A 14,506-nucleotide genomic window follows, 5' to 3' on the forward strand; every position below is an offset into this window, starting at 1 on the left:
TCTTGATCGTGAGGGTGTGAGATTGCTGAGTCCCCATGACTCATAGTTTACTTCCAAAACCAGATGCAGGGACCGATGATACCGCTCCAGACGATGCGCTTGAGTTCAAGTGGGAGTTCGATGAAGACTCTCGTCGTTACTACGTGTCTTTCCCAGATGATCAGTAGTGGTGCCCAGTTGGGGCGATCGGGGACTTTGTCGCATGTGGGGGTTGATCTTTATTTTGGTACCATAGTCGGACCATGAGTGCATTGGATGATTATAATGTTATTCATGTATTTGTGTGACGTGGCGAGTATAAGCCAACTATGTATCTTTTCCCCTTTTATTTATTTACATGGGTTGTTGTGAAGATTACCTTACTTGCGACATTGCTTTCAATACGATTATGCCTCTAAGTCGTGCTTCAACACGTAGGAGATATAGTCGCATCGAGGGCGTACAAAGCCGCTTCTCTTCCAGGGGGATTGTCAGCGACTGTACAGCTACTACTTCGACAAGGCATGATTCGGTACAGGGCGAACCGGCAAGTAGCTACCAGGCCAGGCCCAAGGGGAGCAAGAAGCATCCGGCTCGGTCATTTGGGCCGGAATGGGTCCTAGACAGGTGTATAAGTAAACCCGTGTAACGTTGTAATAGTGGCTTGGACGAAATGGCTTCGGTCAATGGATAGGATAGCGAGTGGCTGGTGTGCGTCGTGTTCCTCTCGTTCTTCCGCTTCCTCATAAATTTGAATATGAATTCTGATCTGTAAGCCACTGAGATGTTATAGATCGAGAGAGATAAGCGGTGGTTACAGTCCCGCTGCTGCAGAGGGGTGCAGCCACATTGGTGAAGGAGAAGAGAGAGAGGCGGGGTCAATGGAACGAACGTCGGGGGCAGGGAGGGGACAGTGGTGCTTTGATTTAGATGTTTGGAGAAGGGAAGAGAGAGAGGAACGCGGCGCCATAGGCTAGAGCAAGAAGGGCACGTTGGGTGAGAAGAGGAAGGAGAGCAGCGCTGATGGGTGGGAGCAGAGAAAAGGAGGAAGGAAGGAAGGAGAGCAGCAGCAGAGGAATGGCGATGTCTACAGGGACTTTGGTGTGGATTTGCTTTTTTTTAATGACTGCACCGACCAGAAGCCGCTAGAGGTTGCCATGCGTGCTAGCACCCATATAATTACTTGCTATCCCATAAAACATAAGATATATTTATTTACTTTTGCAATCTAATGAAGAGCCGTATCGGTCCAAAAAACGGTTTGAACGTCTGTTTAAAGTGTAGACAAACGTGAGATATAATTACTTGTTGTTGTTTTGTTATTATGGCATCTTCAAGAAAGACCCGCAAAACACTAATATATGTTCGACTAAACATATTTATTTACTTTCGCAATTTAATGAGGACTCATTTCAGTCTGCGAAACCGGAGGTCTGATTTCCAGCAAAGTATAGAAAAACGTGGGGATATGTATCAAAGTCTGGATATACAGTTGACCAACCAAAACCTTCTGTGTGGTCCTCCTCTCTTTTCTCTCTCTTCACATGCATGATCTCCCTATCCAACTAGACACCATACAACAAATAGCCCATCACATGCATTTTCCCCACCTACTTTTTCTCCACCCAACTGGATACTTTGTGCTTAGCATTATATGTTTCTCCCGGCATTATGACCGCGCACCACGGCCGGACACAAAAACGGACATACACCGAAGATATTTGCGGGCCGATGTTGGAGATGCCCTTATTGTAAATAGTTTAATGTTCAAGCCTACCATATCTTATGAATACAATCATCAAATATAATAAGTAAAAGTGAGTGAAATAATAAATATTTCTTATGAAGAGTAGAGAGAATGTGACAACGGTGCATGTTAAAATTTACCCTTTTTAGACAATCCACTCGAGTTTTACTTGTGATGGGCAGCATAGAAAAACTTGCTTTTTTGGTGATGATGGCCAAGTTCAAATAGTGCAAAAGAAAAGGAACGGAATATAATCCTGCAAATCAAATAACCAACATTTTAAAAAAAAATCCACCGTCTTTCATCCAAAAAAATCATTTGTAAATCTTTTGAAAAATTTTAAGAAAAACTTTTGGATTAGTTATTAAACTCTCGAATAGTATATAACAATTTCACCGTTTGTACATCCTGCTAAAACCAGTTACGCCATTTCTCTTTCACCCGATGATAGTACTAAGCTCAAGGAGGCGCCATCAAAGGACATCCCTGCCACTTTCTCAACTTTATACTACATGGTATGGACACCAACAATTATATTTTTAATTGCAGAGACAGAGTATGTGTGGGTTTTTTAAGATAAGGAGTGTTTCAAATTGTTCTTGCTTTAAAAAATTCATGCTTTTAAATATGTTTATGCTTTAAAAAAAGCTCAAAATTCCCAAAAAAATCCATCTTTTTAAAAAATTATTTAAAATTGATCAAAAAAATTTAAAATTCTCTTTCAGAAAAACATGTGTTCAAAAAATGTTCATTTTCAAAACATGTTTCAACTCTAATAAAGAACTTCAAAATTGTTTAATTATTTTAAAAGAATTTTTTTTGTTTTTTCAAAAATTGTAATACAAAACCGTTTACTAGACTGTTTCATGCACCACTACTCTTCCATCAGATGAAGGATGTTAGGGTGGCTTCTTTACATCCACACTTCATACTTTGAGAAGCGATAACAATATAAACTTTTTACTAATGTTTATCAGAACTGTATATCGGAAATGGCACGCACTATCATACAGAGCAGGTTTTACTATATTTTTCATCCGTTGCGACGTACGGACATTTATACTACTCCCTCCATTCCTAAATACTTGTTTTTTTGCATTTCAACAAGTGACTACATACGAGCAAAATAAGTGAATCTATACTCTAAAATATGTTTACATACATCCGTATGTAGTAGTCATTTGAAATGTCTACAAAGACATATATTTAGAAACGGAGGGAGTAGTCTTTTTTTAATACAAAATTTATGTTTAAACTTTCGCTCAAAATATAAGGGAGCCTGGTAAATGCGAACAGAGGAAGTAGTGGCGACTAGCGAGTGATTTCGATCGGCATTCACCTGTTAGTTACACCTGCTGCGTCGGCGTCGGTGCACGGTGCACCGGATATGTCCTCCACCGCTCATTCTTTTGTTTTTCGGCGGCCCGGACCCACGGGAGCTCCTTCTGGTTCCTTCCATCCACGCCCACGGCAACGCGACGCAACGCACGCAAAGGTTTCCTCGACTAGAACGGAACGTATCCTTTTCCCCACCCGATGCACAAGAGAGTACGCCTCTACCTAGCCAATGTCGTGTGGGCCCCAAGACGTTCAGGACAACCTTCGGCCCACATGTCACGGGCATATCAAGCGGCATCGGAAGCTGAGCTGGCGGCCACCCACTCCCCCCACTCTGCGAGCAAAGCTGGAGAGGCACACATTAATGCGTGACCTCCCCCGTCTCCGCCGCACTGCACACACACATCCCGGAGAGTTCCCAGAAAAAATTCCAGAGGCTCGCTCAAGATTTGGGGTTTTTAGACAGAACAGATCAGAGAGAGGAGAGGGGAGATGGCGGACTGGGGCCCGGTGATCGTCGCGACGGTGCTGTTCGTGCTGCTGACGCCGGGGCTGCTGTGCACGCTGCCGGGGCGCGGGCGGGTGGCGGAGTTCGGCAGCATGCACACCAGCGGCCTCTCCATCCTCATCCACGCCGTCCTCTACTTCGCGCTCGTCACCATCTTCCTCATCGCCGTCGGCGTCCACGTCTACACCGGCTAGCCGGGCGCGCCCGCCCGCCGCCAGCATCGATCGGTTCGAGCTCCTCCGCTGGATTTAGTTTAAGATCTGTCTGTCTGCAGAGCTATCAGCGATGGTTGTGGGGTCTTGTAATCCGATTTGGTGGTACGGTTTTAAACTTTGGTTTCATTGTAACCGGTGTTAAAGATCGATGCTGCGTACGGCGTGTTGCGTTATTATACTCGTATATATAGGCTCGATTGAAAATTCGAGTACGGTTCGATTGGTCGTTTGTTTTGCCTTCGAGTTGTTCAGGCGTTGGTTGAGGTTCCGATTACACTTCAAAGAAGAATATATAAAAAAATTGCCTCAGCGGTTAGTACCTCGTCTGGGTGGTGTAGTTGGTTATCACGTTAGTCTCACACACTAAAGGTCCCCAGTTCGAACCTGGGCTCAGACAATTTTTTTTTCCAATTTTAATTTTTGAAACAGGCCTTGCTTGATTTGCATAGGATTTTCTGTAGGATTTAGATCCTCTGGAAATTTTCCTGCGGTGTCTGTTTGATTTACAGGACGCAGGCATAAGTTCCTGTGGTTTTCCTATACTACAATCAAATAGCAGTTGTGTGAGAATTCCTCTGTTTTGCTATCCGTTGAATTTCGCTGGACAAGGCATTCTATTCCTCTAGTTTTCCTGTTCCTACACTTTACCTATCCTGTAAAACAAATGAGGCCTTAGTTTTTCTTTAAGAGAAAGCCTCTCGATATTTTATTTCTCAGCCAATAAAATTAAATGAGTCTCATAGGAGTAGCTTACCAAAGATCTCAATCTCTCCATTTCATTCATTGATTAGCTCATGAGAGTTGGACGTGATTGTTACACGAGTGCAACCCAACTTCTCGACGAGCTCCAGTCCTTAGCAAAGCAAACGCCTCCGCCGAGGTAGCGTTAAAGACAAAATTAAAGCGACATGCCATACGGATGAGGATTTGTGGTTCTCGGGTGCCACACACCCCTATATGGAAAATAGCACTAAAAATATATTAGAAAAATTCAAAATTTTCTGAAGGATATGAAACTTGGGTGACCCCCTATATGGAAAATAGCACTAAAATTATATTAGAAAAATTCAGAATTTTTCTGAAGGATATGAAACTTGGATGACCGTTGTACACATTATAAAACATCTCAAACATAATTAAAATTACATTGAAATTTTGCGACCACCGATCGACCACTATTGCAGCCAAAGCGTCATTGTCGCCACTCCCTTACCGAAGCCAACTTGACTTTGTCGATTACAATCAAAAAGTCTTTATGCACATGCCCATGAGGACCGGCATCCTAGAGCCATAATTGTCGTCGTTGAACCCTTACATAGATTTGAAGCATTTGACATCAAATCTCGTCAAATAACGAGAAACATTTACCTTATCGCCTCAACGAGACGACAGGGATCTACGTTGGAGTTTCATCGACTACATCCAGACAGACGAGACAGATGAACTCGAAGAGGATCAGAGCCCGGAAGACAGGGGTGAAGCCAGGATTTGAGCATATAGGGGGCCTGGCCAGGTCCAGTGACGAAGATAGGATTTGGATATGGAGGCCAAACCAAGTTGGATTTTTTTTATAATAATATGCCAATTAGACATTATATAAGTATGATTGTATTCAACTATATGATTGCCATTAAGATAAAAAATAACAACAATTTTAACAGAACATAACTTAGCTGTTAATTTGCCTTCAATGTAGATTAAGATACAATGCCAAAGCAAAGTGGTCCGCCATTAATCATTATGGTTTTTGGCGGGGGTTTTCTTTACATAATAGTTGAACGCAAGTTTTAGAATACACATCACATATCACACAATCAAAAGAGCTAAAATCTGATCTAAAATTTACAAGCTAAGAACTGAAAGAGATAATAATGTAATTGATAGTGCTATGGGAAACCTTGGTATTTCGTTGGCCAGATGAAGGATTGAGAAATGCAGCAAGGATAGACTATATAATTTCGACATCAGAAAAATTGCATCACCAATAGGAACTAGTGCAAGATAATTTGCATCACGATCATGATAATTTCTAGGACATGTACAGGACATAATAGGAATTTTATGTCACAAATCACACAACCAAAACAACAAAAATCCAATGTATCAATTATATAGGATATGTATTCAACCTCCTGTTTAGCAGCGGTGGAATATATGTGTACGTATTAGATGTTATTATTTCTTAATAATCAATTGGTGGTAACTCCATCTCCATTGTTTATTGCACACTAGGTGTCCAGGCTCGCTCAATCGTTGGGGGGGGGGGGGGGGGGGGGGGGGGGTGGCGCTGCTCACCCCCTTGTCTTTGTCACTGCCGAAAGACAAACTCGAAGAAGAAGCGTCGTTATCTGCCTCGAGCGCCGCACCTGCAAGGACTAAAAAACTCTAACCTCAACTGCTAACCAAAGCGGAGGGGAGCGGAAGGTTGAGGGGAGACGAATCCATGAGCTCGCTGATGAAGTCTAAGGAAAAGATTTGCCCTAACGGCCTTGGGTTATGGGAGGAAACCAATGAGGACATACATATTCTAGTGTAAGCATGATGGATGTTTGTGCCCAGGTGATATGTCGAAAACCGTCAAGTATAAAGCTTTGTTTTACCTTAAAAATGTATTTACGAGAAATATGTAAGAATTTATTTGAGTTTTTGGCTAGCTAGCCAAGCCAACGCTAAACCGCCAAGTTATGAAAGTTTTTCTTTACCTTAAGAAGATACTTACAAGAAATATGTAAGCATTTCTTCAAGTTTATGCCTTGCTGGCCAGGCCAACGCCGAGGGTGTCTGCAAATCCATGGTGGCTGGCGGGTGGGCCTTTGTGTTGTGTTATTATGGGCCTGCAGGTGCTGGCCTAGCTGTGGTAAGGGTTGCGGGTAGGGCCTATCCGTTAGGCACCATAGTCCTGTGCGTTTAGGTTGTCTGAATATCCTGAATTCTACAGTGTAAGATGGCTACTTCACTATTTTGTATCATTTGGCTATGTATTTTGGTGTGGTTTGTGCTTTATCTATAAGGCGGAGTTAGGATCTGTTTCGAGAGAGTATGTGTTAGGCACCACCACCTAGTTCACACTAGCCTAATACTCACAGCGCTTTATATAACTATCAAATTCTAACAAACAATTTTTCAGAAAAAATAGAAATAAGGAAAGAAAATACATACTGGATTTTTTTTCAAGTCCACATCAATTCGTCAGATGGTGGACGAAGAGCTTATGTTCCGGGTCAGCCCATCTCAACCATTATTTTACCTTCAGTTGCATTTTTTCCTGTTTTGTTTCTCTTGTTTGTCTCTTTGTCCAAGTTTTGATTTATTCCAGGTTTCCCTTTTGGGTAATAAATTTTATTTAAGTAAACTTTTTTTAATATACAGTGGAAATTTTTCTAGAACATGGTGAATGTTTTTTAATACACGATGAACATTTTCAGACTCACGATGAATAATTATGGTGAACACTTTTTAAACACACGTTGAACATTTTTAAAACAAAAAACACTTTTTAAATACACAACACACACTTTAGAATACATGCTGAATATTTTTTAAATAGCTGATGAACATTTTTTTAATATTGATAAACATTTCTTAAATATATGATGACCATATTTTGCAAATACACAATGAACATTTTTATATGTGCGTATATAATTTTTAATTTTTTAATAAGATGCTTTAACCTGTTAATCAAAATATTTGTCTTTCAAATAGAAAAAAATGAGGCGTTAATGGCCGTCCTGTCATGGGCATTTTCTTTCTTATCTGATGCGCTTGACGTAGGCCTCTTATACATATCCATTAGCCATACCATCTAGTGAAGCTAATCTACACGATAATAGTGAGAAAAAGAAAAGAAAATATGCACATGATAGACACACAATTAATCTTTTGTAAAAATATATGACTATTCTCGCGCATTAATGCAACCCGTCCAAGCCAATCTAATAGTTGTCGGAAACAACTATAACGGGCGCAACAGAGCGCGCCATACTATCTAGTGAAGCTAACCTACTAGGGCTTGTTGAAAGTCCTTGGCCTTCAAGCATGCAACCACAATTATGACATTTAGAAGGACTATAAAATGGCCAAAACCCTCATGAAGGACTCAAGAATTCTGAATTGTCATTCTCAAAACCATAGTTTGGTAGATCCGAGTTAGTCATGGTACTCCCTTCGAGTCATCTCCCCCTCTATTGTTATTCACAAGGCCCTACTCGATTGTAAGATTGATGTTGATCTAATTGGTCGACATGAATATATCATACATAAAAAACAGAAGACATACTCCCATTTATGTGATAATGTTAATATAAGTTTTTACCATGTTACAAGGAAAGATAGTGTAACACCCTCGATGCGACTATAGCTCCCACGTGTCGAGGCACGACTTAGAGACATAATCGCATTGAAGGCATATGTCGCAAGTTAGGCAATCTTCACAACATCTCAAGTAATATAAATAATAAAGGGGAGATAACATAGTTGGCTTACACTCGTCACGTCAATCAAGGTACATAAATAACATTACATCATCCAAACATTCATGGCCCGTCTACGGCGCCAAAATAAAAGATAACCCAACATGCGACACGGTCCCGATCACCCCCAACTGGACACCACTACTGATCATCAGGAAAGGAAACATAGTATAATTGAGAGTCCTCGTCGAACTCCCACTTGAGCTCAAGCGCGTCACCTGAAGCGGAATCATCAGGCCCTGCATCTGGTTTAATAGTAATATGTGAGCCACAGGGACTCAGCAATCTCGCACCCTCACGATCAAGACTATTTAAGCTTATAGGTAAGGCAAGGTAAATATATGGGGCTGCAGCAAGCGACTAGCATATATGGTGGCTATCCTGTTCGCAAAAGAGAGCGAGAAGAGGAGGCAAAGCGCGAACGAATAACTAGAGAGCAACCTGCGCAAATATTACTCCAACACCGTGTCCACTTTCCGGACTCCGCCGAGAAGAGGCCATCACGGTAACTCACACTGTTGATTCATTTTAATTAAGTTAAGGTTCAAGTTATCTACAACCGGACATTAACAAATTCCCATCTGCCCATAACCGCGGGCACGGCTTTCAAAAATTCAAATCCCTGCAGGGGAGTCCCAACTTAGCCCATGACCAGCTCTCACGGTCAACGAAGGAATAGACCTCCTCCCGAGACGTTCCGATCAGACTCGGTATCTCGGTTCTTCAAGACACTTCGACAGGTTAAAACAAATCCAGCAACACCGCACGAATGTGCCGACAAATCCCGATAGGAGCTGCACATATCTCGTTCTCAGGGCACACTCAGATTGTCTAAACTTCCCGTAGGCCAGCCCAGAGTTGCCCCTGGTAACCACCGGCGGCTGACGGGTTGGACCAACACTCAGAGGAGCACTGGCCCAGGAGGGTTTAAAATAAGATGACCCTCGGGCTCCGGAAACCCAAGGGAAAAAGGAGGCTAGGTGGCAAATGGTAAAACCAAGGTTGGGCATTGCTGGAAAAGCTTTAATCAAGGCGAACTATCAAGGGGTTTCCATTATAACCCAACCGCATAAGGAACGCAAAATTCGGGAACATAACACCGATATGACGGAAACTAGGGCGGCAAGAGTGGAACAAAACACTAGGCGAGAGGCCGAGCCTTCCACCCTTTACCAAGTATATAGATGCATTAAGATAACATGGCAATATAATGATATCTCAACAAGTAAATAATGTTCCAACAAGGAACGGTCTCCAATCTTCACCCGCAACTAACAACGCTATAAGAGGGGCTGAGCAAAGTGGTAACATGGCCAATCAATGGTTTGCTAGGACATGGTGGGTTAGAGGTTTGACATGGAAATTTGGGAGGCTTGAAAGCAAGTGGTAGGCATCGTAGCATTGGCATAGTAAAAGAGCGAGCATCTAGCAAAGCAAAGATAATAGTGATTTCGAGGGTATGATCATCTTGCCTGCAAAGTTGTCAGAGTTGACTGGATCCTCGAAAGCAAACTCAATGGGCTCCTCGTTAGCGAACTCGTCACCCGGCTCTATCCAAACAAGACAAACAAGCAAACGGAACACAATCAACCACGTGCAAAGTTCAAACAATATGATGCAAGAATGGTATGCTATGCGGGATGCGATGCGGGATGCATATGCAAGATTTGACAAGGAATGCATGAACCTGGCCTCAACATAGAAATCCAAGTGTGCCACTGGAAAGATGAGATGAAATCGCTTGAAAACGATATAAAGAACGCCGGAATCAGAGTTATGGTTTGGAAATGGCAAGCGATTCAAATATGGCCACGTTCTGCGATTTACAGCAAGTAGCCATCTAAATGCAACAAGATAAACATGCTATAGCACCCAAACATGACAACCAAATACATGACAGGGATGCATTCAAGATGCTTAACAAAAGTCTAGCACTAAGCTATGGCCAATTCATCCATTAACAGGTTCAAACAAGCATGGCAAAAAAGCATTTGGTAAACAGATTTCAGACTTAGTGAAATTAACACTTGTCTGGAATTTCAGATCAGATAGCACTCCTCGGAGCATGAAAACTATATGCTACAGGACCTGAACATGGAAAGTAAAGCATGGCATGGAGCTACTCAAAGATCTTAACAAAAGTCCCTTAGTGACCTTGAGCCAAAAGGGATTAGAAAATACATTTGCAAGCATGTGAACATGGCAAAAACATAATCAGTTCTCAGACTTAGTGAAAACTGGAGCATGCTGAAAACAGATATCAAGTAGGCATGTTTACGAGCTCGATGCACTCACTACGGAGCAAGTCGTGAAAAGTTAAGCATACATCCATCAAGAATACACAAAATGCAAACTATACATGGCAAGAACAATAGCATAGCATCCACGGATCAACTACAACATCCTCGGCAAAATCGCTAACAAGTAGACAATCTTCCCAGATTCACGAAATAGTAAAAGTAAAGCTCGATTGACTCAAGCTAGGGTGCTCCATAATTGCAAACAAAGACATGGATGGATAGAGCACTACAAGATTAACAAAACATCCTTATTGATCATCCTCAAAAGAGGCACGGATCACTAGGAAACAACATGAACATATGGCCATATGAGATAAACAGCTCAAGGACTTAGTGGAAATGCTAAGTCCCTGAAATCAGCATTACCAAGTGCCTCACTTTGCAAGCTCGTGCTAGTCACCACACACATCACAAAAATACATGGGTTACACCTATGGAAAGATGGAAAAACCCTTAACAAAACATACGTAGAGCTCATGGGCATATCATGCACACAATAATCATGGCAAAAATGACAAATATCTAAATGGAGTAGCAGATCTGACAATTATCTCAAGTAGCACTCTTCTAACAGCATTTCGGACATCAAGATGAACTCAAATAAAAATGATGCAATGGAATGAAATGATGTGCTCTCTGAGGCGAACAATTTGATATGCTATATGCCCAAAACAGAGCTACAGATGCAAAGTTACGACGCGATGAACAAGGGCATATGAACTAGGGTTTCGGGAGAAAGTCAACCGAGTTTTGGATCTGGATCTGGATCTGGCCGGCGCGGATCCTGAGGTTCGTCGGAGTTACTGTTCACCGGAGGAGCTCGTGGCGGCCGGAGCTCGTGGACGTCGCCGGACTTGGCGGATCCGGCTAGAGGAGGACGGGGGTGGCACCGGCGAGGCGATGGCGGGCGGTGGCCGGACCGGGTGTGGCGGCGCGCGGGTGAGTCACCGGCGACGAGGCAATTCCCGCGCGAGGTGCCGCGGCGGCACCGACCGGCGAGGCGGCTCGGCCGCGGGGAAGAAGGCGGCGGGGCTCCCAGGCGCGGGCGCAGGGCGGCTCGGGCCGCGGGGGCCTGCCCCGGGCCGCGCGGGCCGGTGCGGTAGGAGACGGCGGCGGCGAACGGCGGCGTGCCACGTGGCGGCGGGGAGGCAGATCGGACGTGTCCGGCCGGCGGAATTTTTGTCCGGTCGCGAGGAGAGGGAGAGAGTTAGGGTTTCACCCGTGAATTTCGGAGGGGGTTCTATATATAGGCATAGAGGGAGCTAGGAGTGTCCAAATGAGGTGCGGTTTTCGGCCACGCGATCATGATCGAACGCACTATATGATGGAGAGGGTTTAGGTGGGTTTTTGGGCCAACTTGGAGGGATGTTGGGCTGCAACACACACGAGGCCTTTTCGGTCGCTCGGTTAACTGTTGGAGCATCAAATGAAGTCCAAATGGTACGAAACTTGACAGGCAGTCTACCGGTAGTAAACCAAGACCGCTTGGCAAGTCTCGGTCCAATCCGGAAATGTTTAATCCCCACACACGAAAGAAAGGTAGAAATGGCCACCGGAGGAGAACGAAGCGCCAGAATGCAAAACGGATAACGGGGAAAATGCTCGAATGCATGAGATGAACACGTATGCAAATGCAATGCACATGCTAACATGATATGAGATGCATGACAACGATAACAACACACGGAGGCAAAGACCCGAACCCGAGAAAATAAAATAACTTAACGCCGGAAACGGCAAGAGTTGGAATACATATTGAGAAAGTCATATCCGGGATGTTACAGATAGCTAAGTTTCTATTTTGTTTATTTGGGAATTTGATAAGATTATAATCTTGAATGCCAAATAGAATAACAAAATCTATCAATTTTGACACATTTTTCATTGCAAGGCGAAAAGACACAACTTTATTGAATGCATATCACTTATAGAATAATACCCCCTCCGTTTCAAAATATATGGTGTATTAGTTTTTTTTTAAAAGTCAAACATGTTCATGTTTGACCAAGTTTCTTGAAAAATATATCAATATCTACAAAACCAAATTTATATCGTTTGACCAGTCATGAAAAGTATTTTCATAACTTGCATGTAAATTTATACATATTATATTCTAGAATGGAGGGAGTATTACGGTAGACGAACGTTACTATGATTGGCCTATCTTATAGGCTCGACGCGCTGAATAACCATCCCAAAAGTAGCACCATATTTGTGAACCGAGTGTAGTTTAAATTGTATTGTTTCATGTGTTCCAATCACTAGACGATGACTCACGCAATTTTGCGGGAAACATGATAAACAGATGCATAATAGGTGCTAAAAACTAAAACTGCTCCAGAAAACAATTTAGAATTGCTGTCGGTTTATATTTAAAAAAATCATATGAAGCATTTGACAAAATGATCTATAAAAATATAAACTATTGAATTAAAGTAAACAGGGGCCTATTTAAACGAAAATGTGTACATGATCTACATATATTTGCTCTAAGCATTCAATGTATATACCATTTATGCCCACACAAAAATTAGTAAAAAATGGGTAGATTAATGCATAAATTGTAACTTATGACCACATTCATGAATTGATGATGTGGCATGGTACCATGAAGAGGTGAAATGAGTACTTATGACTGTTTGACACGAAAAATAATAACAAACAACGATGGTTATCGTGTTATTATCTCTCTACGCGCCAGAGGAAATAAATATTGCGGGTGTGCCAGTGTACTAAGTACACAAATAAAATTAAGGAAACTTGTATTTTATTAATCTCTCATCGGAGAAACAAATTACATGATCCCTTTACATAAGCGCTCAATGGCCTGCTAGCTCGGCTAATATGACTTCCGCGATTGTGAGGTTCTAGTTCACGGGGCCTCGGGAGGCTCCCGATTAATTACGTCCGCGAGCCGGAGCCGCGAACCACCTCCGGTTAAGTTGTTGCAATGGTCGTCGTCTTCAAGTCTCGTCTTCTCCAAGTGCTTGGTGTAGACGATGGTGATGATGCGGTGGAATGGAAGAGTGGAGCGGTACGTCCGTCGCTCCGGCGATGCTTAGCCACATCCCACCGACTTGTTGATGTCCGATGATGAAGATGTCTGGCTTCGTCAGCTCAGACAGATGGGCGGCCTTCGCCTCGTCGGTGCCCGGCCTGGTGGTGTCCGCCTCGTCGGTGTCGGACATGGTATGTCTTGCCTTCGCCTCGTCGGTGCCCGGCAAGATATGGGTAGCTTCATCGGAAGAAGACATGTCGGTGAAGTGGCTTCGCCTCGTCGGAGCTTGGACGGGGTTTGGGGAGTGTGTTGATGTAGAAGTCGGAGTGGACTCAAGTGTCGCCACATGGCGGCGTTGCTTGAAGATGACGACAATGCGAGCTCGTCGATATAGACATCAGACCGTCACAGCTACAGGGGCGGCCTCCACTTGGTATAGAAGAATGACAATATGTCAGTGTAGACGGCGTCGTCGCTTAGACGCAAAGTCGAAGAAGATGGCCACGACATATGGATGACCGGTGGTGCTGATGTAGACGACATCCTCGTCAGATGTACAGCTGCTGAAGTTGGCGATGCCCTGTCGACGTAGCCGGGTGGCGTGTCGAGGCAGTCAGTGCCCTCGCCGGGAGAGAAGTTGATGAAGATGGCGAAGTCAGGTTGATGTAGAAGCCTTCCTCGTCGAGCCCGGGATTGGTGATGACAACATTGGCGAGGTTGATGAATATGAAGACGGTGAGCAGCTCCTCCTCCGTCTTCTTCGTTCGCACACAGGGCGCTGATTATCCATCCATCTCGATTGTGATTCGGATGCACTGAAATGAGAAAGATAGGAAAAGAGAAAGATAAAATGATGCGTGTACGCATGCCCTTTAAAGAAGATAGATGATGTGATTTTATTCTTCCCTCGCTAAGGTAGATGATGGTACCGCCTTGGACGACGACCTCC

The 14,506-nt window shown here is 43.4% G+C and overlaps 1 protein-coding gene and 1 non-coding gene across 2 annotated transcripts; both read left to right on the top strand.

The window, feature by feature from the left end:
- Positions 1–3,396: 3,396 nt before the first annotated feature.
- LOC125537908 lies at positions 3,397–4,013 on the top strand. The gene has a single exon (XM_048701234.1). It carries the CDS (start codon positions 3,557–3,559, stop codon positions 3,764–3,766), a length of 210 nt encoding a protein of 69 aa, XP_048557191.1. The 5' UTR covers positions 3,397–3,556; the 3' UTR covers positions 3,767–4,013.
- A 97-nt stretch (positions 4,014–4,110) lies between these two features.
- TRNAV-CAC lies at positions 4,111–4,184 on the top strand. Its single transcript has one exon. It is a non-coding gene; the product is annotated as a tRNA-Val (tRNA).
- The last annotated feature ends 10,322 nt before the right edge of the window (positions 4,185–14,506 follow it).

This window comes from Triticum urartu, chromosome 2 (genome assembly GCF_003073215.2).
Source record: "Triticum urartu cultivar G1812 chromosome 2, Tu2.1, whole genome shotgun sequence".
In the NCBI taxonomy this organism is placed as follows: Eukaryota; Viridiplantae; Streptophyta; class Magnoliopsida; order Poales; family Poaceae; genus Triticum; species Triticum urartu.

What these genes read in the sequence shown, in the direction of transcription:
- LOC125537908 (XM_048701234.1), top strand. Translation starts at nt 3,557, where the DNA reads ATGGCGGACTGGGGCCCGGTGATCGTCGCGACGGTGCTGTTCGTGCTG.